The following is a 25754-nucleotide window of genomic DNA, read 5'->3' as shown; positions in this document are numbered from 1 at the left end:
GATTTGCTAAAAACAATATTTAGATACTGTTTTTCATGAAGTTACTTGATATACTGAGATAGATCAGGTAAAAAGTGTAGGCAGTAACCGTTCTAGTACACATGAAATCAAAACCAGCATGTGGTCTGTGGTTTGGAAATATACATCAATGTCTGAAAACTAAGATGACTGGTCAGACGTTGCTTGGAATCTGAACTATATTTGTCCAAAGGAGAACAGAGGATTTCAATCCCTCATCTTTTTTGAGAACTCAGTGTACAAGAGTTATCGCGTGAACTGTATTACCTTCTCTAGGATGGAACCATTTTGGTTAACGGCTATGTAGACCGAGAAACTAAAGAGAAGTATGAGCTGCTGTTGGTGGCATCTGATAACGGAGTACCTCAAAGGCAGGTAATAGACTGGAACACATTATTCTTTATTTGCAACTTTATTTGATTCATAAATTTAAGTGTCTGTGCATTTTCTGAATCATGGTTTTCTCCTGTCACATGCCAGAATTTCACATATGTCAGCATTCAAGTATTAGATGTGAATGATAACCCTCCTCAGTTTACAAAAGCACAGTACTCGGCCAGTGTACGTGTAGCAACAGCAAAAGAAGGAGTGTCTGTACTATCTGTGTCTGCTACTGACCTTGACATTGGGAACAATTCTGTTATTTCGTACAGGTAAATTTCGGTGAGGTTAATAAGTATCTTTTGTTAAAGAAACAGAACGGTTTATTTCTCACAAAGTATTTTTATTGGTCGTAAGAAGATAAGACATGTTCATAGATATTTTACAAGCGCTATAATCAGTAATGATTTTTAAACTGAGGAAAAAGGACAGTCATTACTCTGTGTTTTAGAGCTTCTCAAATCACGATCACGCCCTAAGAAAGAGAATGCAATCAAATGATAAACTTAGCAACAAGAACTGAAAGCCAAGATTTGTTTGAATTTCTGAAATTTTGTATAATATGTTGGAGTTTCTGAGTAGGAAGTAAATGAATCTCTAAGAATAACCGTCTTTTCGCACATCTTCTGTTTGCTGGCAGGAGGAGATCAAGAAATACTAACTTTCCTAATGCACTCTGCATAAAAAAGTCTAATCGAGAAATATTTTTTTGGATGAGCCCTATATCATGGAAAATACCAGGATACCTTGACATGAAAAGTATAGATTGAGAAGGACAGATGAATGACCCAGTAAACTATGAGTGTTTTAAAACTAGTGTCTTGAAAGAGAATATTTTTAACTCTGAGATAGCATTCTACCTTAAAAACATAACTTTTGCTTGTGAGCAATCCAGTTATCTGTGAGAGTTTGCAGAACACGAGGAATTAGCAGGCCTGCAGTCTTCAGATAAATGTCACCTGAATTTCTTATATTGCTGAATATGCAGCTGAGTGTGCAGTATCTGCCTTCCATTTGTGGGAAGATCAAAGGCGTGGGATATAATGGGAACTGAAGGCATGAATGCTGTCTTTTTTCATGACAGAAGACATACTTGGAATAAAAAGGCTGATATATATTTAGGCTAATGTCACAGCAATTAAAACCTGTTGCTTAGCCATTCTTTATAAACAGGCAAATACTATCTGTTGAGTGCTTGTTACAGAAGTAACAATAAGTGGATGGTACTTCCAAGTCATCAATATGAATGTTATACTGCTTTCTCTTCAATACAGCCTCATGAACCATTCTGATCATTTCCGTATAAATAACCGCACTGGAGAAATCATCCTCAGCAGTAACTTGGACCATATCACAGCTGACGCAGTTGTTACACTGATAGTTGTTGCTGCTGATCATGGAGTTCCTCAGCTTACATCAAAAGGTAAATGATGTCTTTTCACCTTTCCCCCCTCGCCCCACCATGTAAATTTAACCTTTGCAAACATTGACATTTGAAATTAATCCCATCGCTGTCAAGTCAAAATGAATTAGGGCTAGAATCCATGTTACATTTCAGCAATGATGAATATTTACTTTTTACCCTTTGATTTCCTCACAGCTGATCATATGAACAGAAAGCTTGGTTTAATAATTCTGGTTAGAAATACAATTTTGTAGTTCTTGCAGTGGTGCTTATGGTACAAAACCCAGGACTCCATAGTAGTAGCCACTCTAAAAAGATGTATTAAAACAATATTGATAATGTGTGTTTCTCTTTCAGTTTTCCTTTATTTTCTTAGAATTAGAAGCATTTAAACAAATTAAAAACTGGCAAATAACCCTCAAACAAGTTTCTGCTCTTTCAAAAAATATTCAGTCGCATGGTATTTTCTGTAACTTTTTCATGTATTTTTAGGGGTTAGCTTTGATTTATCATGAACAGGAGAAACAACTGATTTTCTTAAAATAGGATGAGTGGCCGTGACAGAATTTGCACTCATATGGTTTTATGTATATCCCTTCTCTTTTGTTACAAAGCAATTTAGCGTAAGATTTTTAAGGAGTGGAAAACACCTGCATATCCCATTAACTTCAAATTGGTGATCTTTGCTCTCCTATCATATTGAAGCAACACTGCTGTGATCAGTGAAGTGGAGTTATAACATTAGTTAGGTATAAAAGGCATCGTGTTTTATGTGTTACATATTAATCCTTATTACTATTGATTTTATTTTTTTTTCTTCTCATTCCTCTTTCCGATATGGCGGTTTCTGTCATTTTCTATTAGTTTCTTGAAAATTTAGGGAAATAGAGCACAGATCATGATTATTTTAGTAGCAACTTCACTATTTTAATTTGTGTTTTCTCATTAGCCTCTGTTACTCTCTACTTGCTGGTAAATGACACTAGCTTTGGACTGACTTTTGATAACTCCAGCTATGAGTTCAGCATTCAAGAAGATGAACCAGCTGGGACTGCTGTTGGCTCTGTGAAGGCTCTAACTGGAAGCATAGCCGTACAAGTAGTGTACTCTCTGAAATCTCACAGTGACAAGTTCTCTGTTAGTGACCAAGGAGACATTGTGGCTCTTGCCAGGCTAGATCGAGAAGAAGATGACCTATACAGCATCATTGTAGAAGCTGTTGATTCTGTGGTGCCACCCAATACAGCTGTTGCTTTGGTACAGTATACTGCATTTAAAAATCTTTTTTAAAAAGGAATATAAAACACTTTTCAAAATATATTAAAAAATCAAGCAATATCCAGATAAGTGTCATCTGTTATACAAGCATGAGGATTTTGAGAGCCTTTTATTTCATTTCCCTTTTTTTACCGAGGAGATATTACCATCTTGAAATACTGTCAACTTCACAAATTGCATCACTTCCTGAGAGTTCCTCTGTGAAAAACCCATAACCAGAGAAACTAATTAAGACTGAAACTGAGTCTGTGCATACTTCTGTCAAATGCATGAAGTAGATGAGCCCAAAAGCCCCAGATTATTAATCCTGCTCATCTCTTCCAGTTAAAGTATACATTATCTCATTTGTAACAGTTGAGAGTAGAAAAAATAAAAATGCTGAGATGCTGAAAAATGCTGAAGTTATGTATGCCTTTGGTTTTTGTGGTTTTGTTCTCCCCCCCTCCATAGGCTTCCATACATTAAGATGAATCAAAATTCTCCTTTGGGTACTGTTTCTACAGCTCAAATATGTCTCTCTCTCTCTCTCTCTTTCTCTCTCTTTTTTCCTTTAAACACAGGTAACTGTGAGAGTAAATGACATCAATGACAATCCTCCAGTTTTCTCAGCGTTGATTCAAACTAAACTATCAGCTCCTGAGAATGCAGCTAGTCTAGACTTGGGAGTATTTTCCGCTACTGACCTGGATGTAGGAGTTAATGCACTTATAAGCTACTCTCTGCAAGATGATTTTGCTGGAATGTTCCATATTAACAGTTCTACTGGCAAGCTGATGACAAAAAAACCCTTAGACAGAGAGATGATGGACAGTTATGAATTGAACATAATAGTAAGTTGACAAATTTGATGCAAGTTCACAAAATTCTCAACATAAAAAAGAGAAAATACGAAATAATCACAAGAAAAACACTTAATCTTAGTGAATTCCAATAGAATTCATTAGTGAATTTCGACTGTTTGTTATGTTTTGCCACCCAGAGCGTTTTCTGCTGTGTAAATCAGTATTAGTGAATAAATGACCCATAAACATCAGATCTTAAAGGTCATAGTCACATGATAGCTTACCATGAAATCTGCAAAGCATTCCTGAGTCCATTTTAGACCATGCAGCTTCCATACTGCTGTATTGCTTTTACTGCTTTGCCAATCCATATTGTTTGTCCCTTTGCCTTATTTTTTTCATTTTTCAAAATGTATGTACTTAGATCTTTTTAAAATACCTGAAATTTAGATTTCCAAGTTAAAAAAAAAAAAAAAAAAGAAAGCATAAAGTTTCATCTAACACTCATGGGGGTATCTATTTATTCTAGCTGATTTCATTGATTTTTACTGCTATTAATCAGATAAATTATTATGCATACAAAGAAGTGTTCCAATGCTGGCCATCATCTAGAAATATATTTTAAGGAGATCTTTCCTGCTAACAAATAATTTAAACAGGTCAAGGAACTTGTGGAACGTGTTCAGGACAGCAAGGAAACATACTAAAAATCAAACAGTGTCTTCTGAAAATTTTAGAATTAATAAAAGTGGGCACTTTTAAAGATTAATTGAAAATTGTGTATATGTACCTATCGATTAGAACTTTCCTGTGGCGGATGTTCATGCGATGTAAAACTGACTGTGAATTTGCCACATACTAGTGTTCACAGCTTGCTTTGTAGACACTTCAAAGCCTCAAAACACAAGGGATATTCTTATTCTTTTAAATGCCGTGCACAGATATGCATCTATACCATCATTTTATGTTGATTAGTGACACATGTGATCGCATGACACATTTGATCCAGGCTTGAGCTTTTGATTAATTGTTCATTAAATGAGGCAGAGCATGTGATATGATGAGGGTACCAGCTGCAGGAAGACATGCAACACCTGATCAAGTACAGGGCTAGAGCCATGTCCTTGGGTGATAACTGGTCCAGCAGAAAGTCTTCTAAGACAAAGTTTCACAATTTTTGGAACAAAATTGAACTGGTAAAATAAGTTTGTAACAATGTAGTGCTGGGTTTAATGGCAACTTGTTTCTTCACAGGCCACTGATTCTGGCAAACCGTCGCGATCTGCAAGCTTAGTTCTAAGCATCACGGTAGATGACGTGAATGACAACCCACCAGTGTTCCCCCAGAAATTGTACTCCGTGACTGTAAAAGAGAATGAGCCTCCACACATGGTATGTGGCATTAAGAATAAATAGACTGTTCTGCAGTTGTTTTCTTTATGTAAACTTGGAAGTGGTAATAATCTATGATGACTGTGCATTGGCGAACATATTTTTTTACTTTGTGGAGTCTGTAAAATCACACGGCATGTTCGTTTTATGTGACAGTGGAGTGCCTATCCCACTGACCCTTCCTAAAGCTCTCTTTGTGCCGCCTCCCGTTTCCCTCCTGTCCCCAGCACTGATGCCACACTGCATGGATCTAGTTTTCAGAGGACCTACTAGCAACATGTTTTAAAGATGCTGTAGGTATTGTGCATATATCCAGCATCCCCCTGTTCTCAAGGTTTTCTGTCTTCTCCCAGTGTATCCATTCTGGCTCCATATCTGCCTTGCAGATGTGAACTAATGGTTTACAGGAATCAAGGGAAGAGGTACCACCTAAGAATCTGTAACATCTGTTACCAGCCCTGCTATATGCTGTGTCAGTATTCTAGCAATGCAATTAATGATCATATGACTAATTCAGTCAGTAAACACTATATAGTTAAATACCAGTCTTGTGTGTGTGTTTTGCCTCTCTCTTTGTTCTGCTCTAAACCCGGTGGTTTTGGGGTTTGTTTGTTTGTTTGTTCTCATTTAGATTTTGAGTGCAGCAGCCACAGATGAAGATATAGGGTACAATGCCATTATTCATTACACCATAATTGGAGAGACTTCTTCATTTCATGTTGGAGAACTTTCTGGAAATATTACAACTCTTCAACCTCTGGACTATGAAAGTCGTTCCCAGTATACATTTATTCTGAAAGCTTTCAATCCTGGAGAGCCATATCTCCATGACACGGCAAACATTACAGGTAGCTCTAGTTTACCACAGAAAATTTACCTTCATTTCCCTTAGGGAATATTTCAGCATGTGTAATTATGAGGCATAAAGATAGCCTTCACTAGTAACACAGTCTGCTAAAGTAAATTATCAGAAATGATGTCGTCACCTTTTCACTATAGCCAGATGAAATTTTTCTCAAAAAATGTTTGGCTTGTCCAAAATGAAGATTTTTCACACAAACTGATGTTACTTACTTCGATGTATTCACAAATTTTTCTACGGCATTTTTTTGAGTACCTATTCACATTTTGATTGAAGAGGTTTCCAAAAACATAATTCAGTTTTTTTCTTGTTTACAGAAAGCCTCCTTCCAGGGTGGTAAAAAAATGTTGACAGTGATTTTTAGTGTTGTTAAAATAACAGTACTTGATTGGTGTTGTTTTTTCCTTAAAAAAAAAAAAAAAAAAAGAAGAAGAAGAAAATTATATCTTTTTTTTCCCCAACACAACATAAAAGTTTTCTGTGAATTTGGTATCCTAGTTTTTGGACAGCCCTACTTTTGATCAGTATGACTGGAAGTATTTGGTTTATTTATTACTACTTGTTCTCTGTTATTTATGTTACTGTACGGTCAGCTTCACTAATTGTGGACCATGACCCTTATTGTGCCAGGTCATGTATAAATATAAAACTAAGCGATCCTCTCTCACAATGCTTGCAGTCTAAGCCAAAGGCTAGAGTTACCGGATGAATATGGACACAGAAGGGAGCCCAATGAAACAATAAGATGATGATATTCAGACAGATATTAGTGACAGCATGCTAGCCAGAAGTGCAGCCATTGTGGGAAACTATCGCTTGAGCAGTAAATAATTTAATCCACAAAGGCAAGCATTTTGAAGTACAGAAAACAAGGATGCCATCTGGTTTAAACTGACAGAGCTCCAACTCAATTCAGAGGAGCTGCGCTGGTTTATATTAGCTGAAGAAATAGCTTGTAACCGTTTAGGTGAAACTCATGTTTACACTCGGGCATGAACCTTCTTTTCGTAGTTACTGTGGAAGATGCTAATGAGGAAGGACCCATATTTGACAAGCCCTCATATTATCAGAACCTTCTAGAAAATTCTACAGCTGGCACACTGGTAGTAGATATCAATGCAAGAGATGAAGGCAAGGATTATGATGAAGGCATTTTCTATAATATTTCAGGTATGTTAGAAAAAATCTTATGGGCTTTTTTTACTGGGGTACTTGCATACTACTAAACTAAGCTGCGTGACACGAGAATGAGAGATAAGGGTCATAAATGGAAAAGGCAGGTTCTGACTGGATATAAGGGGGAAAAAAAGTCCTCTGTGAGGATAACTAAGTACTGGAACAGGTTGCCCAGAGAGGCTGTCCTTGGAGGTTTTCAGCACCTGATGGATCAAAGCCTTGAGCAACCTGCTCTGAATTAATTTGTGACCCTGCTTTGAGCCAAGAGGTTGGACTAGAGGCCTCACAAGGGCCCTTCCAGCCCAAATGATTCTGTGATGCAGACGTAGAATCAAGAGAGGCCAGGTGTCTTGCTCCAAATCACATATACAGATTAGGATTTCAACCCGTCTCTCTTAAATCCTGGGCATGTAATTGAGTCGCTTGTCTCTGCTGGCTCCATTGAACGTTTCCAACACTTGTTTTTCTGTCTTCAGCTGGAAACTCAGAAGGCCTCTTTAGTCTTTCCAGTACCACGGGAGTACTCACGTTAACAAGAGACTTATCCAAACAGACTGTTCCCTTGTATTACTCCTTGATAGTCACTGCTACGGATTCGGGTCTGCCACCTCTTTCAACTTCTGTAAAGGTACTAAAATGTTTACCTTAGTGTCTACTTGCGCAGTTTATTCCTCAGATTGTTATTCTAAACTGAGTGTAACTACACCAGGAAATGGGTATTAGTAAGGCAAAACTATGCAAAACGGGAATCAGAATGTCAGAGTCCCACTTCTGTTTCAGGAACAGGATACCAGATGAAAGCAGCGTAACTTTGTAACTGTTACAGCAATTGCTGGCACACCACCCGTCATTGTTTTGATCATTCCCTTTCAGAAAAGAAAGACAGAAGCTCTAGACGGTGAGGAAGATTAGAGGAGTGGAGACTTCTGTGCAAGGTCGAAGAGTGGGACAGTCAGAGGGGATGTAATGGAAGTATGTGATAGAATAAACAGGGGACAACAAATAAGGTGTTCCTGTTTATTGTCCTATAATACAAGAAAAAATAAATTCTAAATTGAAGAGTGAGAAATTTAAATATGATAAAAGAAGTATTTTTTTACACAGTGCTTACAGCTGGCTGGTGATCTTTTGCCACTAAATACCACAGCTTAGCAGAGTTCAAAAAAGGACTAGAAATGTATATGGATGAAGACATGCAGAAAATGATATTCAACAGAACCTTAAAATGTAGACTTATGAGCCATCATTCTTCAGAGCATTGGACAGCAGCTGTCTGGCATCATTTAGAAATAAATTATCTGTATTTTTGTGAAGCAGTAGGCATTATTTATTTACCGCCTGTCACCATTTTTCATATATATAGTCAATTATAATAATTTTAAAATACTGTACTTCGGAGCTCCTGCTCTGGTCATACATTTCTCCAGTGGAAGAATCTGTTGCAAGTACAGATCAGTACCTCTCTCTGAGAGCTGTTTAGCTAGACAAGTCATTTGAAATGTGCTGTATGCAATGAACTGGAATCCCTCTCTATATTTAGGAGAGCATACAGGTGAACATAAATTGATGAGGTCGCTGGCATTTTTCACTAACCTTCGCTGCCTTCAAGGCAGCCTAAAGTGCTGCCTAATGTGTCCAACTCAGCACGCAGCAATCATAGGCTTTTTCTTACTGACAAAGTTCTGGACTTCTGCTGTTGCATACCTGAATAGAAAAGTCTGCTAAACCTGAAAACGTTAGTCATCTCCTTTTCTCTGCAGGTGTCAATAATGATAGCTCCCATCAACACGTCATTCCCGGTGTTCTCTGAAGCAGTCTATCAGCCTGCTCCTCTCAGTGAGAAGACACTGCCTGATACCTTTGTTGTACATATCCGTGTGTTGTATGGGGTCCCTGTGATATACAGTATTGTACTTGGAGAAGGAAAGGGTAAGCTCTTTGTGTGAAATAACAAGGAAGAGGGTGTGTTAAACAACTAGCACTGCAGAGCACTTAGCTTTTGGATTGTTTCTTCTCTCCTTTTGCTTTTATCTCAGTCTACAGCCATTAATACTGGATGCGTATCAACCAGAGGTACAAATTTGATATGGATCAGGTGCGGGCACATGATTGAATTTCTGCCAGATTAGCTAGAGCCACGTGATACGGAGCTGACTGCACCAGCTCTATGCTTTTTTATGTCTACAGGAAGCTCAGGTGGTACCTGACCAGGCATAAAGTTACAGGGACTGTGGAAAGAATACCTAATTCAGCATAAAGACTGCTGGTAGAAAAACTAACTCAGCAACGTTTTCCTAACAAACATGAATGCGTAGAGTAAGTTTACATGGGATCAACTGGATCAGTGCTTTGTCACATGTCTTTTTCTATTAAACATAGAGCTGTTTTTATTGTATCATCGAACATAACCATTTTATATTTCTTTTTTGTAACATGTTTTTTCTGAAGTTGTGGTCTCCTTGAACTTATTTGCAGAATTCCTCATCTTCAGTAAGAACAGGACTTCGTAGGAAATAAAATAATTTCTGACTGACATAGGGACAAATAATCTCTGACTGTTTCAGAGGAAGGTGAAGACCTTCTGACTGGAGAGTGGTGGGGTGAACTTCTCCCCTTTGGTTCCCATCTGACCTTCTGAATTATTTGTTTTTGTTAATTACAGCCCTGGATACACCTGATGTTCTCATAAATCCATGTTGAATTTTATTTTGTTCTTTGAAGGATACTGTGACATAACGATATTCATATACATAATGTGTAGTTTGCATTGAAGGGTTCATATCTTCAGTTTTAAGTAATAAAATCATAAACAGAATAACTTCTGGGTTTTTTTAAACAGGGTATTTCATTATCGACTCATCCACTGGTATTGTAAGAACAAGAAAGAATTTGAAACCGGAAGATTTTCCAGTCATTTTCAACGTGCGAGCAACAGATTCATCTAATACTAGCATATTTAATGACGTTTCTGTGAATGTGGAAGTTATTGACGAAAATGATTTCCCTCCGGTTTTCCCATCGTCTCTACTAGAAGTAAGATTGGAAGAGGTAAGAAAATGTCATCCAAACTGAATCACAAAAATAAAGCCTCAAAATAATAAAAAAAATATATTTTGGTGAGTATACAAGTAAAAATCCTGGAACTGGACAGGCTTACCATTCTGTTCTGCCATATGATGTTTTAAGGTTTATTTCGAGCTGAAAATCCCAATACATATAGAGAATGGTCTAGAAGTGTGGACATATTAAAGGAAAAATGAATCTTTTACTAATAAGGGGCTCCACAAAGGAAAGACAGCCCCTCCATCTTGCATATTTGTACACAGAGAATACTCATGTGCATTCACAGTCTAGTGGATGTGCTGGGCAACTTACAGATGCTCTCAGCCTTTTGTAATGGAACTTCATACAGAGAAGTAGCAGACAAAAGTCTCTAATTTAGCAACATTTCTCCTCTTGTACATGTACGATCTGTTGTGATTCTTCCCGAGACTAAGTAATGGGTGGCAGAAATCAAGCCAGATTTCAGTCTGTGGCTGTTATGTTATGATAGCCTGCAAAGGAAGCCACAGCATTTTATTATGCAAAAGCATCTAGCTCAACATTTCACTCTTCAACTTTCAAACAACACTTTTCACACTTTAATCTGCTAGCTATGTTTTTAAAAAGAAGCACAGTGATCGTGTTTATATTTTATATAGCATGTACCTTGCCTTTGAGACTACCAGCTGATTCATACACATTCTCTTTAACAGCCACAACTGATTTCAAATCTAGTCCATTTCTAACATTGAGCTAAATATAGGTTTAATTATCATACCTATTTTTAATGTTCCCAGTTAGTTTAATGGAGAAGAGAGAGAATCACATTTCCCAACCTTAAAAATAGATTTCCATATGAAATATTTAAACAGTAGGAATTGCTGAATGCCCTGTTGGATCAATTAACTTTAGATCAGGTCTCAAATGGCTGTGCAAGTGAAACGCTGATATTTACTGTCAATCTTAATGCAAATAACATTTTTTAAAAGGAAGAAATAGATTATTTATTTTGAAAAGAGTAATTATTAGCCAAATAGTGTTCAGAAAGAAACATGATTTTGAAGTTGAGAATGTCCATTGAGTTTCATAGGAGTAGAGGCTATTAAACATGGATAATTCCTCAACAGCAAGTCAGATGCTTGAGGCTAACATTCAGCCTGTTTGTAATCATGGTGATTTTTCTTCCTGAAGATTGCTGCTGTAGGTAGAGACATGGGGGGAAAATAGTTCTGTTCTGTAAATTAGAGAAAACAAGAGGTTCTCTTACTGTGCTGAACGAGTTGTATAATTTTGATTTTAAAATATCTATACTATTGTAAATGTATGCAGTATCTGTTACTTTCCCGCTTTCACACACTTCAAGAAATTGCAGCTAACCAAAGTTTCTGACAGCGTCAATCTGTTCTTCATCCACAGAATTCACCCCCTACTCAGATCGTCCAGCTGAAAGCTCAGGATAGTGATACAGGTAGAAATGGTTTCTTAACATATGGCATTCTCAGTGGAGACGGACTAAAATTCAGGATAGATGAAGCAACTGGAATTCTTTATTCCACTGCCACCTTTGATTATGAAGAGGGACCTACTGAGTATCAGGTTTGCTTTAGATTTTCTTAAGTCTTTCCATTATTCAGAACTCTATCTTTCCCTTGGATAACAGGTGACACGTTTAGCTTGATATTGCTTGAACATTTTATGTGTTGTTTTAGAATATGAGCATCTCAAGATGTGATGCATTATTAAAGCAAGACACTGCCTTTAGACTGTAATGAAATTCAAGCAAGGCTCATTGTTCACCTGTCCTACAAACTCTCAAACACATCAGCACATGAATAACTAACTTCAAAATGACAGCTCAGGCATTCAATGTTGTCTGTTTGCTTGAATCTGTACTGGACTGAGATCTTGCAAATACGACTCTCGGTTAATCTTCTTTATTGTTGCTGCCACTGCTGGATGTTTTTTATGATCTTATTTTGCTTCAAGAAAAAATATTGGTGAATTTGTTGGTTCTATATAGAAAGACTTTTTTATTGACCAAATACTCCTTAAGTTTCAATAATCATTTTGAGGTGAACTCAGAATTTGAGCGTACATTTCTAAGAATACTCCAAAGTTTAAAATTCACCCAGGTATTTTAATCCTTATGCGAGTACCTATTTACATGATTTCTCATTACCAATAATTGTGCGACTTAGATTGTGACATATGCTGAAGACGACGGAATCCCCGAGAAGAAAAGAGGCTACTGCACAGTTGTTGTAAAGGTCATTGATGTTAATGACTGGCCACCCGTCTTTGATCCAGTGACTGAATTTAGTGTAAATGAAAATGCGCCTGTGGGATTAATAGTTGGAAAAATCACAGCAACGGACAGAGACACAGGAGACAATGCCTTTGTTCTATATAGCCTTACAGGTAATAAGGAATTCTCTCACTGCACTGGAACAACTGTCACTCTGTTGTCTATACTGTTATGAGCATAAATAGCATTATGTGTGTTATCTCCTAACCCCTTTCCACATAAGCCAAGCAGGTTCACTTTTTCACCTGGTTTGGTATTTTACTAATTTATGCTCATACAGCTTTCAAAGCTGTGTGTGATTGAGTAGGAACTTCTTTTGCAGAAACTACAAACTGTTGTCCTTTTAATCATACTCTGAATTCTGTTAAAAATCAGCTTTTAAAAAAATTGTTAGCTAGTCGACTGCTGTAGCTGCAATCAGCAGGAGTAATTTTGATGAAAAAAATGTCTGTAGCTTTCCTGAATGAGGGGTAAGGGTCTAGGGCCGAATTTATCCCTGCCTTGTAGAACCCGTTGTGCCTGCACCGGGTATTAAATGCTGCTAAATTAAGCCTCTCCTCAGCCTGTGGACTGTGAGCATTTCACAGCTACTAGGAGCAGCTGTAAAGGGTATCACAAGTGTGTCAGGGACCTGATTCACCATCCAGGGCCGCTGGAGAGCTGTCTTATTTACCCTTGTGCTGGACACCTTTACCTCTGCAGCAGAAGTGCCACAAGAGACAGCAGGTCACCTACTCTGCTACCTCAGATGTCTGCCCAGGCGATTAATATAAAGTGCTTTCAATTTCATTTTACGTTAATGTGCCAGCTTGTGACTGAGAGCTCCGATTCGCGCTTCCTGTCACGTTTAACTGTGGTAGCTGATGGCATTACAGTTGGGAAGAGTGCCCCTTTTGCCACTGCTCAGAAATCTGACAGAGATGGAGATTTAGACCTTTCTGGACCAAAGCCTGCAGGAGTTGAAATAGTTGTTTTTGTTGTATGGACCATCAAGAGTGATGTGTATACAGTTTGTATGTTTTTAGAGTCTTTTATTTCCAATATGCGTACAGACTTTGAGGTGGCTTTGGACAAGAGTGGCCAAAACCAGTAAAAGTCACTGCCAGGTCTTTAGGCAGTCAACCTGATTTCTCTTTAGGTCTGTGGGCCACTCAGTCCACCTTCATTAGAGACGGAATAAATGCAGTGACATCTCCTCTTAGAGATCTTGGCAGGAGCACTGTCTTGTTACAGTGCTTCATGACTGTTGCAACCAGCAAACATGAGACTGAACATACAGAAGGTCAGAGGACTGTAAAGGTGCCTGGGAACACCTCTAATCTCCTCTAAAAGTTGCATAGGTTTGGAGGAACTTGTTTCCAGAGATTCACCCCAGAACTCCAACGTGCCGTCCATCATCATTTGTGTGCCTCAAGCAAAGTGTGTGATACATCTGAGTGTGACAGATGTATCTGCAAAAGTTGTTAACCCATTCTGTTGGCTCATATTTCAAACACTTATCCACTCAAAATATTTTCTGTTTTTCTCCTACATTATCTATATGATATTTTAAAAATTGTTTTAACGAGCTCAAGGCACAAGTAAACATATAGTTTAAGAGTGTAGTTAATTATGTGCTTCAAAGATGTATTCATTGATAATGCTTCTTTAAATGTATCTCAGGTGGTGGAGGAAATATATTTGAAATAGACGAAATACATGGCAACATTAAGATAAAGAACTCTCCAGACTATGAAACCGTGAATAAATACAGCCTTACAGTGAATGCAGTCAACAAGAGATCTGCCCCTTTCCATCAGGTAAAAGACCATTATTGTAATGAACAGTGACTCTCCTATTCAGAGTGGATTTTGAACTAGTGGGAGGCAGATCTATCAAAGACATTTAGTGTGCGGAACGAATTCGTCACCTAATCATGTTTAAGGTTTTGCGACCTTTGTCCATGCTGAGTAGTATTATGCTCCATAATTATTTTAAATACTATTTGAAATCATGCATGGTAGAATTTGATCCTGAATTGTTTGCAGCCTAACCTGTGCTGGGGAACTGGAATTCTTGCCTGCTGCTGTAAGTGTCATTATCTTACAGCACTGTTACACGGTACTGTAAGTGTCGTGATAATTTTTCAGGGGAGAAGTAGTAATTTTCAGCAAATTGTTCTGGTTCTGTTGTATTTCTTTTATTTGAAAAGATATTACACGCTTATTTAACAGAACTAGAAGATGTGTGGTTCCCTTAACTGCATCTAGCAGCAGCAGTAGGACGTGTTGGCCTCCTAAACACATCCTGTTCTTACTCATTCAGACACCTTTCAAGAAGTAGAATCCTACTGCAACATTGAATTCCTGCCTCTCTTGCATTAAAATCCTGTAGTGATCTCTGACGTTGAGTTCACAAAATTAAACCTGACACAGTGTTTTACTACAGCATTTTCAAAGTCTAATTTATACTTTTTGTTGCTTATGCAAATAACAAAAAAATATTGCTAAATAAGACATTCTAAATACTCTAAAATGCATGAAACCATTTTGTTTTCTAGGCAACTACTAATGTCACTGTTGTAGTGATTGATGTGAATGATAATGCTCCAGTATTTGCTCAGAATTCCTATTCCGCTTCTATAAACATGATTAATCCTGTAGGTGCTCATGTCATAACTGTGAATGCTACCGACAAAGATCAGGTAACTACTCCTGTTTGATTTTTGACACCGCTTTAAGCTGCGGCCCAAATGCATTTTTCTCCGTTCTCTAGGCATGAAATACCAAATGTAGCAGAAGGGGAATTCTGATTGACTAACAGCACTTGGGCATTGGAAATTAGGACTTTTGATGTTTCTGCCTTGACACTGATGTACTCCCTGTCTTTGGGCATGTTTCTTCAGCTATATTTCCCTTAATTTTTCCCCTTATTATACGGAGTTTTCCCGGTCTTTCCGAAGTATACAAAGACTGAAGCAATTGAATGCCTGTGAAGTTATTTGAACCTCTGAAGTAGAAGAATCTATAAAAGCTAAACATCATATAGCTGGCTTGAACATGGAAATGTCTGCTTGCCAAATACCTCTGAAGTGTGGTACCCCAGCTAATTCTCTCTGTCCCCATTTTTTTAAAGTAATTTTGTTGGATATATCTGTACTGCACCCATCAAGTAGTATCCAGGCACTGGCAGAGATAGCCAGTAGCCAACCAGATCACCATGACACCATCACTACTATTTGTATCATTTTAAAGATGAAACATCTAGAAGTGACAACGAAATAGGTGTAGCAGGTGCCTTCCCATTTCTTCACACATAATTTTGGTTAAAACAGCTGCAGCTGTGGTATATTGCTGCAAATAATCTAACGGCCCCTTTTTTTATCATCCTTCTCAATGATTTTATACAAAAAGTGAAATTGCTTATGAAAGTTGCTGGACTCTGTGAGATCTGCATTGAGATCCTAATGAAACTCATCCTTCAGATAATATGTCTGGTCCTCTGTCATGCAGAGTGGCACTCGTCCTCCCTGTGCCACCCTTTTGGGATTCTGGGGCAGAGTCCAGCACTGAAATTATTAGACTTTGACCCTATTCCTCCCTGTTCCTGAAATAATGATAAATCTACAGATTACTTAGTGACAACAGATGTTCATCGTAGGGTTTGATCCTGCTGCTGCAGAGCCACGGAAGAACAGAATACAACGCTTTTCAGAAATCCAGAGCAAAGTGCAATAGAGCAAACCCTAAGGGTTTGTCAAAACGGCTCGTCTCAGGAAAGTGAAGAGATGTGCATAGAGTAAAATGCGTCCAACTCTCCTGTGGCAGGCAGGAATAGGGCTTACCCTCGCAGCAGTGGGGAGGCTGTGCTTCTCCTCAGGGTGTGAAAAGGATCCAAGGGACTTTGGCTTATTCTCCTTGACATCACACCTTTAGATGACTCTTTCACTACTCTGATTTTTCCCCTCTACACGTGTCCTTAACTTATTTTCTTTAGAGACCCTTTTTCACATTGTTGCTGTGTAACTGGCCACCCGCTTGTGAATTTTCTTCCGCTTTGTGTTTTTATCGGCACCCATCCTACCATAGCTAACCCCAAGTTTCCATTCTCTAAATAAATTCACCAGAGACATTTAGACGTCGTCAAATCTCTTGTTTCAGTGTTTATCCTACCCTTCAAAATGTACTCCCAGTGCATGTAGTTTCCTTTAGTATTGCTATGGGAATTTTTTTGGATCTTGGAACATCAAAATTAATTTGGGGGGGGTGGGGGCTCTGCCCATTGGCCCTTTGCTCTGCTGCTGCTCTTATGTTACAGCTTAAGCACGGAGTAGCTTTGAGCCTGGTTCTCTCTAGTGATTTAAAATGCCTCTGGCAGTCTGTCCATTTAAGCACGGAAACATTGAGATTCCAGTGAGTCTGTACTACGGGACTTGGGGCACTGAAAGGATGTGGTCCTGCACGCAATAGTTTTACATGAAGTCGTGTTCCTTTCACGGCAGGGGCAAAATGGCCTTATTGAGTACTACATCCTCCCCGATCAAAACTTCAGCCCGTTCTTCCTGATAGAAGATATGAGTGAGGGGAAAATAATTACAACCGGAAATCTGTCTAGATCTGGAGAGATTCATTTAACAGTGATGGCTAAGGACAAAGGCTCTCCATCTTTAAATGACACTGCTATGATTACTCTTAAAGTGTTTGACAACCGTCCATTTGTCCCACGGTTTAACGAGAGCAAAATCAGGTGAGGCTTTCATATTAAGTTATATAACTGGTGCATATTCTCCAGGTAGTGGAAAACATAGTAAAGTTGAAAGTTAAAGCTAATTTTAATATTCTTCCATGCAGAAGAAAGGACATCAGTTTTTTGTTTGTTTTTTTTTAAACAAAACATCCAGGAAATTCTGCTATGCCGGTGGTTCTGTGAACGTGATGCAAGGCACCGCCTTTTATTTCTTTATCATGCAGCTCGTATAAGCCAGACCCTTTGTCCCCTTCCTCTTGCACACTAATAAAACATTCTTCCTTAGCCTTTACTCGAAGATAAACAAATGTCTGGCTAGAAAAGTAGGGCTCGCACTGCACTCTGATTAGTTGTTTGCTAGAGCTCGCCGACAGAGGGGAGGGGGCAGAATTTTCCACAGAGAACTTGCTCTTAAAGAGTTAAATTTCTAAAGCCTGCCAGTGCTACAACAGCTGGGAAATTTAGCATTATGATTTATCATTTCTTTTCTGTATTAGCATTTCCGTTTCGGAAAACACAGGAGTGGATTATTTCGTTTACGCTTTTACTGTGGTTGAAACTTTAGGAAAACCGATTGATTATAGAGTTGTATCTGGCAATGAAAAAGGTGAGTGCTATTTCCCTTATGAGTTAAAATAGCTAAGATAACGGAATAACCTGTCATTTGTGTGGCCGATGTTGCTATATGTAAATGAGGAGATGGAGAGCAAGGATTAAAACTTGTGTCATTTTTTCAAAAAACGAAAGTACGCAAAGAATTTCTTTCAGAGCTCTTCAGCACAGACTTTGTTAATCTTCTTTGGCTAAAGAGGTGGTGGTAACTTGCCAGAAAATGGGTTCCTGTGGTCTTAAGTTAGGAAGATTTGCAGGCTGAGGGAGCCAGAATAGAAATTGCTAGCAAGCAGCTTCCTCCCTGCCAATCACTTTTAGTCTATCATTTCCTTGCACTTGCACCTGGCCTCCTTCAGCTTTTGCAGCTGTGATGCAACTCCATTTGCGCACAAAAAAAGGGAAATAATTAGAAACTGATAGAAAACTTGGAAATCAGTGAAAAAGGAGTTGTGCAACAAGAGGCTGCAATTCTCTTTTCCAAGTATGTTGCTCCTTTACATGTTTAAGGCCTGTTTGGTCTGGGATAGGACCCCAGCTGTGATGCCTTTTGCCGCTCAGCCAGCGGACGTGTTGCATCTCACATTCTTGAGAGCAGAGGGCCCACGGAAACATCCTAAGAGCAGCTAAGACACAAGAGGTAGGAGGGATACAAGTGAAATGGTAGCTATAACAACCATTTGTGCACGTTTTTCCTTTCAGGTCATTTTAGACTGGATACGAAAAGTGGTCAGCTGAGAACAGCAATTAATTTGAACTATGAGGAAGTTTCTCAGTATGTGATTTTAATTGAAGCAAATGAAAATCTCTCATCTGCTGCAGAAATCCAGCGTTCAGGTAACTTTTTGATTTGAAGAACATTCCAACTTAAATCAGGGGCAATGAACACATCTGTATTTGCAACCCAATATAGGAATCGTGATTCTCTTGAACTGAAAAGTCTGATGTGAAAGATGAAAAGCTGAAGCTCAAGGTTGTGCAGAGAAAAGCAGCAGCCCTCCTCCAAGGGTGCAAAGCCTCACAGGGTCCTACTGTGGTCTCAGAAAAGAATATAATAGCTGGGCGTTGGACTCCTCAGCAGGAGCTGGAGGAACCTGCCCGTCCCTTGCCTGGTACAGCACAGGCAGCTGGAGAGGGCTGACAGAGGAGCAGTGCTGTCACCTTTTGCCTTGACCTGCCTGCTCTCCCTGAAGCCCCAGGAGGAGTGAGACAGAACTCCTCTGGGCGCATCCCATCCCTGCTGCGTTCCCTTTCTTCTCCCTCTTCCTCACATGCAGCAGAGATACTGCTGCAAAGCCACAGCCTGACCACCCGGCCTTTGAAAGCTGTGCTTTGCTGATGTTTGTTGTTGCAGTTAACTTGTGGGTTTTTTAATAGGTCTGTTTGCTCAAAATGTGGCAATGCTGACAATCTCAGTGCAGGATGTAAATGAAGAGCCAGCATTTTTGAAGAATGCCTACTCTGCTCAGATACTGAACTCTGTGCCATACAAGTACCCAGTTATTACAGTTCAGGTAGAGTATCTTTCTGTGCTCTTTGCGAGGACAGAAATCTTTCGAACGATTTGGATTTCTTCCACAGTTAAACTGGGTTAAAGGAGCTGTTAAATCTGCTCTTGAAAGCTTGAGACAGATTCTGCCCGTCATCCAGATTTAACATAATGCTGGCGAAGGATGGGGTGTTAAGGGAACTAAACTGGTCCATACCTGTCCTACTAGTGGGTCTGTCAGAAGAGCTATACAGTCTGTTCTGACTCCTGCCGTTGTTATGGATTACACACTGCACAGGTTACCGTTCTCTCTTTGGCACCGTTAATCGCTTTGCTATCTATCAGACCCAAATGGGAAATGAATTACAAAATGGAGCAGTTCTCATCTTTTTCTAAGTCTGGTGTTATCCCTCAGTTCTAGCCTGCTCCTTTTATGCTTGCAGCTGTAGAATCCTCCAGACTTTATGCTAAATGTATTTCCCCTTTTATACCCGTGGTCTGATCCTGATAGTTGCGCCCCGCTTTGTTTAGTGCAAAGAGAAAAATATGACAGCACTATCCTAGAACACTCCAGTCTCACAAATAGAAACTGCAGAGTTTTATGACTGAAAAGCAATGTGCAACCCAAAAGCCACAAGCTGAGTTTCACAAATCACCTTTTTTTAAACCCAGGCCACAGATCCAGATTCAGGAGACAACGGACTTCTGCTGTACAGCTTAGCGAATAACCAGAAGAATGTATTTGACATCGATGAAAACACAGGGCAGATTTTTACAGTTTCTGTAGCAGGAAAGACTGGAACATTTTATCTGGAAGTCCAAGCTGCAGACCAAGGCACAAGAACACTCACAGCCCGGACAACAGTCAACGTAAGGAAGGCTCCTATTTATAGTCCTGATTTCCTTCCATGTCAAAACTCTGTATACAAGAAGGACTAGGTTTGGTAATGACAAAAAAAAAATAATTTCTTAATACCATACAGTGAGACTGTCAGACCAGTATTTATTACATACTTTCAGGCCAGAAATACAAGGTTGCCATTTCCATTGACATATGAAAATATGTTGGCATGAAGACTGACTTTTAGAGGACAATTATTTTATATCAGAGGTTTTGTTTTTTTGGGGGTTTTTTGTGGTTGGATTTTTTTTTTTTGAAAGTCTATCTACAAGAGGTACAAATGCTTTAGAAAACCTTACATGCAATTTATTTCTTTATTAGGTAACCATTCACTCCAGTTCCAGTAACAACATTGTGGTGGTGGTACTTAGTCAGAAGATCAATGTTGTTGAAAGAAACATTGCTGAAGTAAAAAGGTATTTTTGAAACTGTGAAGCTTATTCTGGTATAATATCTAATGACAAATTTAGAGTCCCTTTGAGATAGGGGTCTGACAGCCTACAGGGGAGGTGATACAGCCAGTGCCCATGAAAAGCTAGGCCTTCAACTTGATGTAGTTCAGAATAATTTGAGGGAATTCACAGGAATCCACCAGTTTTTACCTGGTAAGGCTTTGGCCTGAGCTGACAAACTTCAAAGAGGTCATTGGACTAGACGATTTTGAGAGGTCTCTTCCCACTTCAATGTTTCTGTGATTTTTAACAGCCTAGGATAAAGTTTTTCGTGGATAGTAGGCTCGAGATACAAATGTGGAGACAGACAGGATAGAAGCCACAAACCAAACCTACCTTTGCTACAAATGAAAAATCCCCTTGTAGCACAGCAGCAGAGCTTCTCAAGGAGGTCTCAGCCCTCCGGTGCTAGGGCATTAGCTAGCGATGTGTGGACGGCCACACTACAATTAACACATTTTGGCCTTTTTGGCATGTTAATGAAGACACAAGATCTTTGGTTGGATTATACATAAACATCTATTTACATTGGAAATATTGAGTCCTGTGCTTTTGAGGGGAAATCACTTTGAAGGATGGAAAAATGAGTTTGTGACGTTGACGCTATTATGGCACCAGTTTCTTGTCGGTAAAAATTAAATGGAAACCCTAGAGCTGCTCTGCCACTTTCTTTGAAGCAGCTGGTACTGACTGCTATCAGAATGATGGATTGACGGGCCAATGGTCTGATCCAGAGTGAAAATCTCTCTGTGGAAAAGGAGGAGAAAACAATGAGGATTATGAGACTGAATTTCCCTCCTCCCCACCTTTATTTTTTTATAAATATGGGCAGTGATACCTATGGAGTATTATAAACAGTAATGTCAAGCATGAAATGAGCCATATGTCGCTTTGAAAAGCATGACTAAATATATGACGTACTATGCAATATTGGTTATGAAATCTAGGTATAAGGGTTTGTTAACCCTTCCTTTCTCAAATTAATTGTTCAGTTATGCTAATGGCACCTATCTAAGAATTTTCAGGCTATGTACACAAGTTGTATAGCATCCACTAATGAAAAGTGTCTTTGCTTACCAGTCAGAGACAAGGACTGGATTTTTTTTTCCTCTGCTACTCACTCACTCAACGATATTGGGCAAATAGCTGAATTCCTTTGCTGATGATGATCCTGCATTTTTACTTGCTTACATTAAAATACTCAGTATCTGCAAAGTGTTGTATTAAATACTACTTTTCTATCATTTAATTTCCAGAGTAAAAGAATTTGTCATTGCCCAATTAATTTAAAACGTTTTCTTAATCTGATGGCAGGGTCCTGGAAAATAAACTTGCATGGAATGTATACATCGTTGATGTTTATTCCAATGAGTTTGAAAGAAAAGCAAGAAGCAGCACTGATGTAACCTATGTAAAAATTATTGCTTTTGATGAGGCAAACCAGGAAGTATCTGCAGAAGATGTAAAGAGGTCTGTATGGCACAGTCTGTCTTCTGGGTGTCAGAGCTATGCAGCTAGGTTTTGTTTCCCTTAAAATTATTAATGTCTTGGACTGGACAGGTTTAAATTGAGTAACGGTTTATCTGAGACTTATCTCAAGGCTTAAATGGACTTTTTAGAATTCAGAAAGCTTTCATTATGTACTGAAAGGTAATTTTCAGGGTTTGTCAAAAACATGAATAAGGCTGTTTAATCGTGCAAAATTTATTTAAAAGTCAGTTTTAAAGAAAACTGAAGCAGAAAGAACATCATTAAAAGGGATATCGACTTCAGAATTGCAGAATGTTGATTCAAAACTTACATTTTACGTGTATTTTACATTTGTTTCATACCATGTCAGTGGTATGAATGCATATTCTCATAAAGGCTCTGTGAAGGGCAGCTGCTATTTAAACACACGATTTCTAGACTCAACACCTCTCTTAAACTAGTAATCGTTTGTGGCTGATATTACTAATGGGGTCTGCGGTCACGGGAAGCACTCTCCATGGGTGAACCTTTTCCTCTGAGGAAAGCGCTATTGGTTATCTGTAAGCCTCTATGCGGCTGCCTTGATGTGGATTTAGAGGATACTGACCTCTCAAGTTCCACTTTCCAAGCTTTGCAGCATTTTAGTTCAGAAGCACCAGGGCTGGTTACTAGAAAACAGAGATTTTCCCGAATGAAAGACATGACAATTCTGAATCTTCGGGAAAGGTCTTGGTGGACCAGGGGAGTGGTAGTCTGTTATTTTCTTCACTACTCTTCAAGCCGAAATGAAGGTCTGATAAATCATCAGCATTTTACTCTTCTATCTTCAGAAAACTTAGGGAGCAGAAGAGTAACATTGAGATAGAACTGGAGGAAATATTTTCAGCGCCTGTTACTGCTGCCATAGAAGAGGCTCCTGCAGACTCAGCAACTCCTGAACTCATTGCAACGATTGTGCTCAGCGTTCTGCTAGCCTGCACCCTCGTAGCCTTCCTGGTATACGTACTTTTTACTCGAAAAAGGAAAAGGTACAAATAGTTTTACTTTAACAATGTAATTTAGACTTACAACTAAGAAGTTTACTTTAAATGTTGACTTGAAAAATACTCACCTGCATAAATTACTGATATTGGCATGGAGTATTGCCTAAGATTTGCTATAAATCAAAATGCCTGGCATTGTACTGTAGATATCAGACGTGCTATGCGTAACTGAAAGTTGGTTTCGTCTTGCGTTTGTCACACAGCAACAGCAGAAACAAATACTTTTAAAAACAGAGAAATGCGGATAGCAGAAATTTTCACTGTGAAGGGGGGCACGAGTAGCTGTAATACACCCAGATAAGTCTCCTCTAACCCCGTGACTGCTGAAATCAAGGGACGTCTTGCTGCCAACTTCAGTGGCAGCAGGACCATATAGTTGAGGAAAAATACATTTCCAAGAGGGCAGTGGGTATGTGCCCTGTTATGGTTAATATGAAATCTAACAATTGTGCGGAAAAATAGGAAATGGTCCAGAATAATCCCCAGAACAGTACGGAAAATAAATGTTGTGTATTAAACTTATGACACAAATACTTCATGTTCTGTTTTTAAAACAACAGTAAAGCCAACCTTCAAAAACAATTAACCATTTTAATGTATTTATTATTTGCAGAAAGTATAGGCAAGAGTATTTGGTGAAGCAGCAAGCTGAAATTATGGAGGGTATTGACAATCCGTGTGCAACTGACAAAAGCGGAAGTCTGAACAGCTTAAAGAAACTAGAGCACATGAATAATGTGTAAGTAGAATGCTGATATCACAAATTTATTAAAAATAGCGTATCAAAAGATGCGGTTCTAGTTTATTCTGGTAACATAGGATTTTCCTTGTATCTTTCATTAGTGTATAGGTTGATTTTTAAGAACCCTTACACTTATAAATTAAAAACTCTACACTTGAAGGAAGCTAATAGCTTTTAATCTTGTATCGAAATGACAAGGGCAAATCCCTACTTACTTTTTAGCAAATTGTTAAGCCTCATGCAGAAAAAAAAACCTTCAGGATACAAGAAGCTACTTAATGTTCCCCTGGGTAGAATCCCAGTAATTTTGAGATCAGTGTAAGTGCTGCTCTCAGTTTTAGAGAGGCTAAGATTTTTGTCACTTAACTATTTGCAAGCTCAAGGTGTTACGAATTCTCTTAACTCTCTTTCAGGAAAATGGAAATAATAGCGTTTAGCAACATGGAAGACACCAAAGGAGGTGATGCTGACAAAGACGTAATTCAGGCCAATGAAACACGCAATTACCTGGAGACGCTACTGTTAGATTGCAACAGTGAACATGAAGAAAATGTAGCATCTGAAAAAGCTGCTGAACCTAGAAATGTAGATGCCCAGCCCACTGCAGAATTCAGGACAAAACAGGTAATTACCTTTTCAGTCGCAAAGAATGGAGTGAAAGATATTTTATCATTATTCATCAAATAACTGAAAGAATTATCAAAAAAAAAGCTGGTGGTGGAACAAAAAAACCAAACCAACTTAGGTGAAGTAATGAAAAATCTTTGAGGAGGGGCTGTTTGTCCCTGCTTAGAAAGAGGAGAAGGACTTTGTGATCCAGAAATGATGACTCTCTCCCATCTTTTACAGAATGTGTACAGTAAAGGGTACGCATGTGCTGCTCCTAAAACTTGCAGCCTTAAAACCAACGCTTTCTTTGTAAGCTGCAGAGACAGAATATATATATATATCAAAGTTATACGACGACTTCTGCTTAGAATTTGTCCGCGCTCTATCATTTGTAGCTTTCTGCCTCATCTGCGTTATGTTTTCTTGCAGGATTACTTTCTGACAGATACAGATCGAGAGTCAGCTCTTTCCGTAACACCCGATCCCACAACGCCTACCCCTGAAAAAGAACTGAAAGGAGTAAAATTTTCAGAAGTGGCCATTATTTTGGACGCAGAGCCTGAAGATGATGAGCCTGAAGATGATGAGCCTGAAGATGATGAGCCTGAAGATCACGAGCCTGATGATCACGATGTCTTTTTTCATCAATAAGAATGCTTGATGAAGAAAACTTTGAGGAAAACCACAATGACACTCATTGGAACAGTACAGGATTAAATGAGCAATAGGAATATGGGAATGCTATCCAGATTTTAATTCCTGCCGCTCCTGTTGTTTGTGCTTTAAGAGATGGACAAGAACGAAAATCAGCACTAGACTCGAAGGGCTGCAGAACGGTTGTAATGCAAGGTTACTTTCCTAGCTGCAGTGCTACCTTACAGCGTGTTTCCTTTCTTACGGCGTGTGTAAAGCGGCAAGACAATAAAACCGATTCCAAATGTGATGCCTTGTCGTTATTTTAGACGAAGTGTTTCTCAGACATCAATTTTCTGTTCTTTCGCGCAAAACTCACCGTGGCGGTGAGTTTTTGAAAACGAGTGGCTAATGTTTTCTAGCATCCCACCACGACGCAG

General features: G+C 38.8%; 1 protein-coding gene across 1 annotated transcript; it reads left to right on the top strand.

Moving 5' to 3' along the window:
- Positions 1-1677: 1677 nt before the first annotated feature.
- Positions 1678-25606, top strand: LOC140649908 (protocadherin Fat 4-like). The gene is made up of 24 exons (XM_072857745.1): positions 1678-1822; positions 2754-3061; positions 3643-3912; positions 5119-5256; positions 5888-6104; positions 7130-7288; positions 7771-7922; positions 9055-9223; positions 10134-10342; positions 11753-11932; positions 12535-12754; positions 14304-14440; positions 15181-15324; positions 17122-17366; positions 17864-17973; positions 18678-18812; positions 19353-19489; positions 20137-20334; positions 20687-20781; positions 22132-22287; positions 23118-23315; positions 23944-24069; positions 24486-24696; positions 25111-25606. Exons 1-24 carry the CDS (start codon positions 1678-1680, stop codon positions 25330-25332), a joined length of 4281 nt encoding a protein of 1426 aa, XP_072713846.1. The 3' UTR covers positions 25333-25606.
- Positions 25607-25754: the final 148 nt, after the last annotated feature.

The sequence above is a fragment of the Ciconia boyciana genome, chromosome 3 (assembly GCF_034638445.1).
Source record: "Ciconia boyciana chromosome 3, ASM3463844v1, whole genome shotgun sequence".
Lineage (NCBI taxonomy): Eukaryota > Metazoa > Chordata > Aves > Ciconiiformes > Ciconiidae > Ciconia > Ciconia boyciana.
This window is presented reverse-complemented; position numbering and strand designations above follow the sequence as displayed.

Coding starts and splice junctions, on each gene's coding strand:
- LOC140649908 (XM_072857745.1), top strand. CDS start 1,678: ATGAACCATTCTGATCATTTCCGTATAAATAACCGCACTGGAGAAATC. Junction 3,913..5,118: donor GTTATGAATTGAACATAATA/GTAAGTTGACAA, acceptor GTTTCTTCACAG/GCCACTGATTCTGGCAAACC. Junction 15,325..17,121: donor ATGCTACCGACAAAGATCAG/GTAACTACTCCT, acceptor CTTTCACGGCAG/GGGCAAAATGGCCTTATTGA.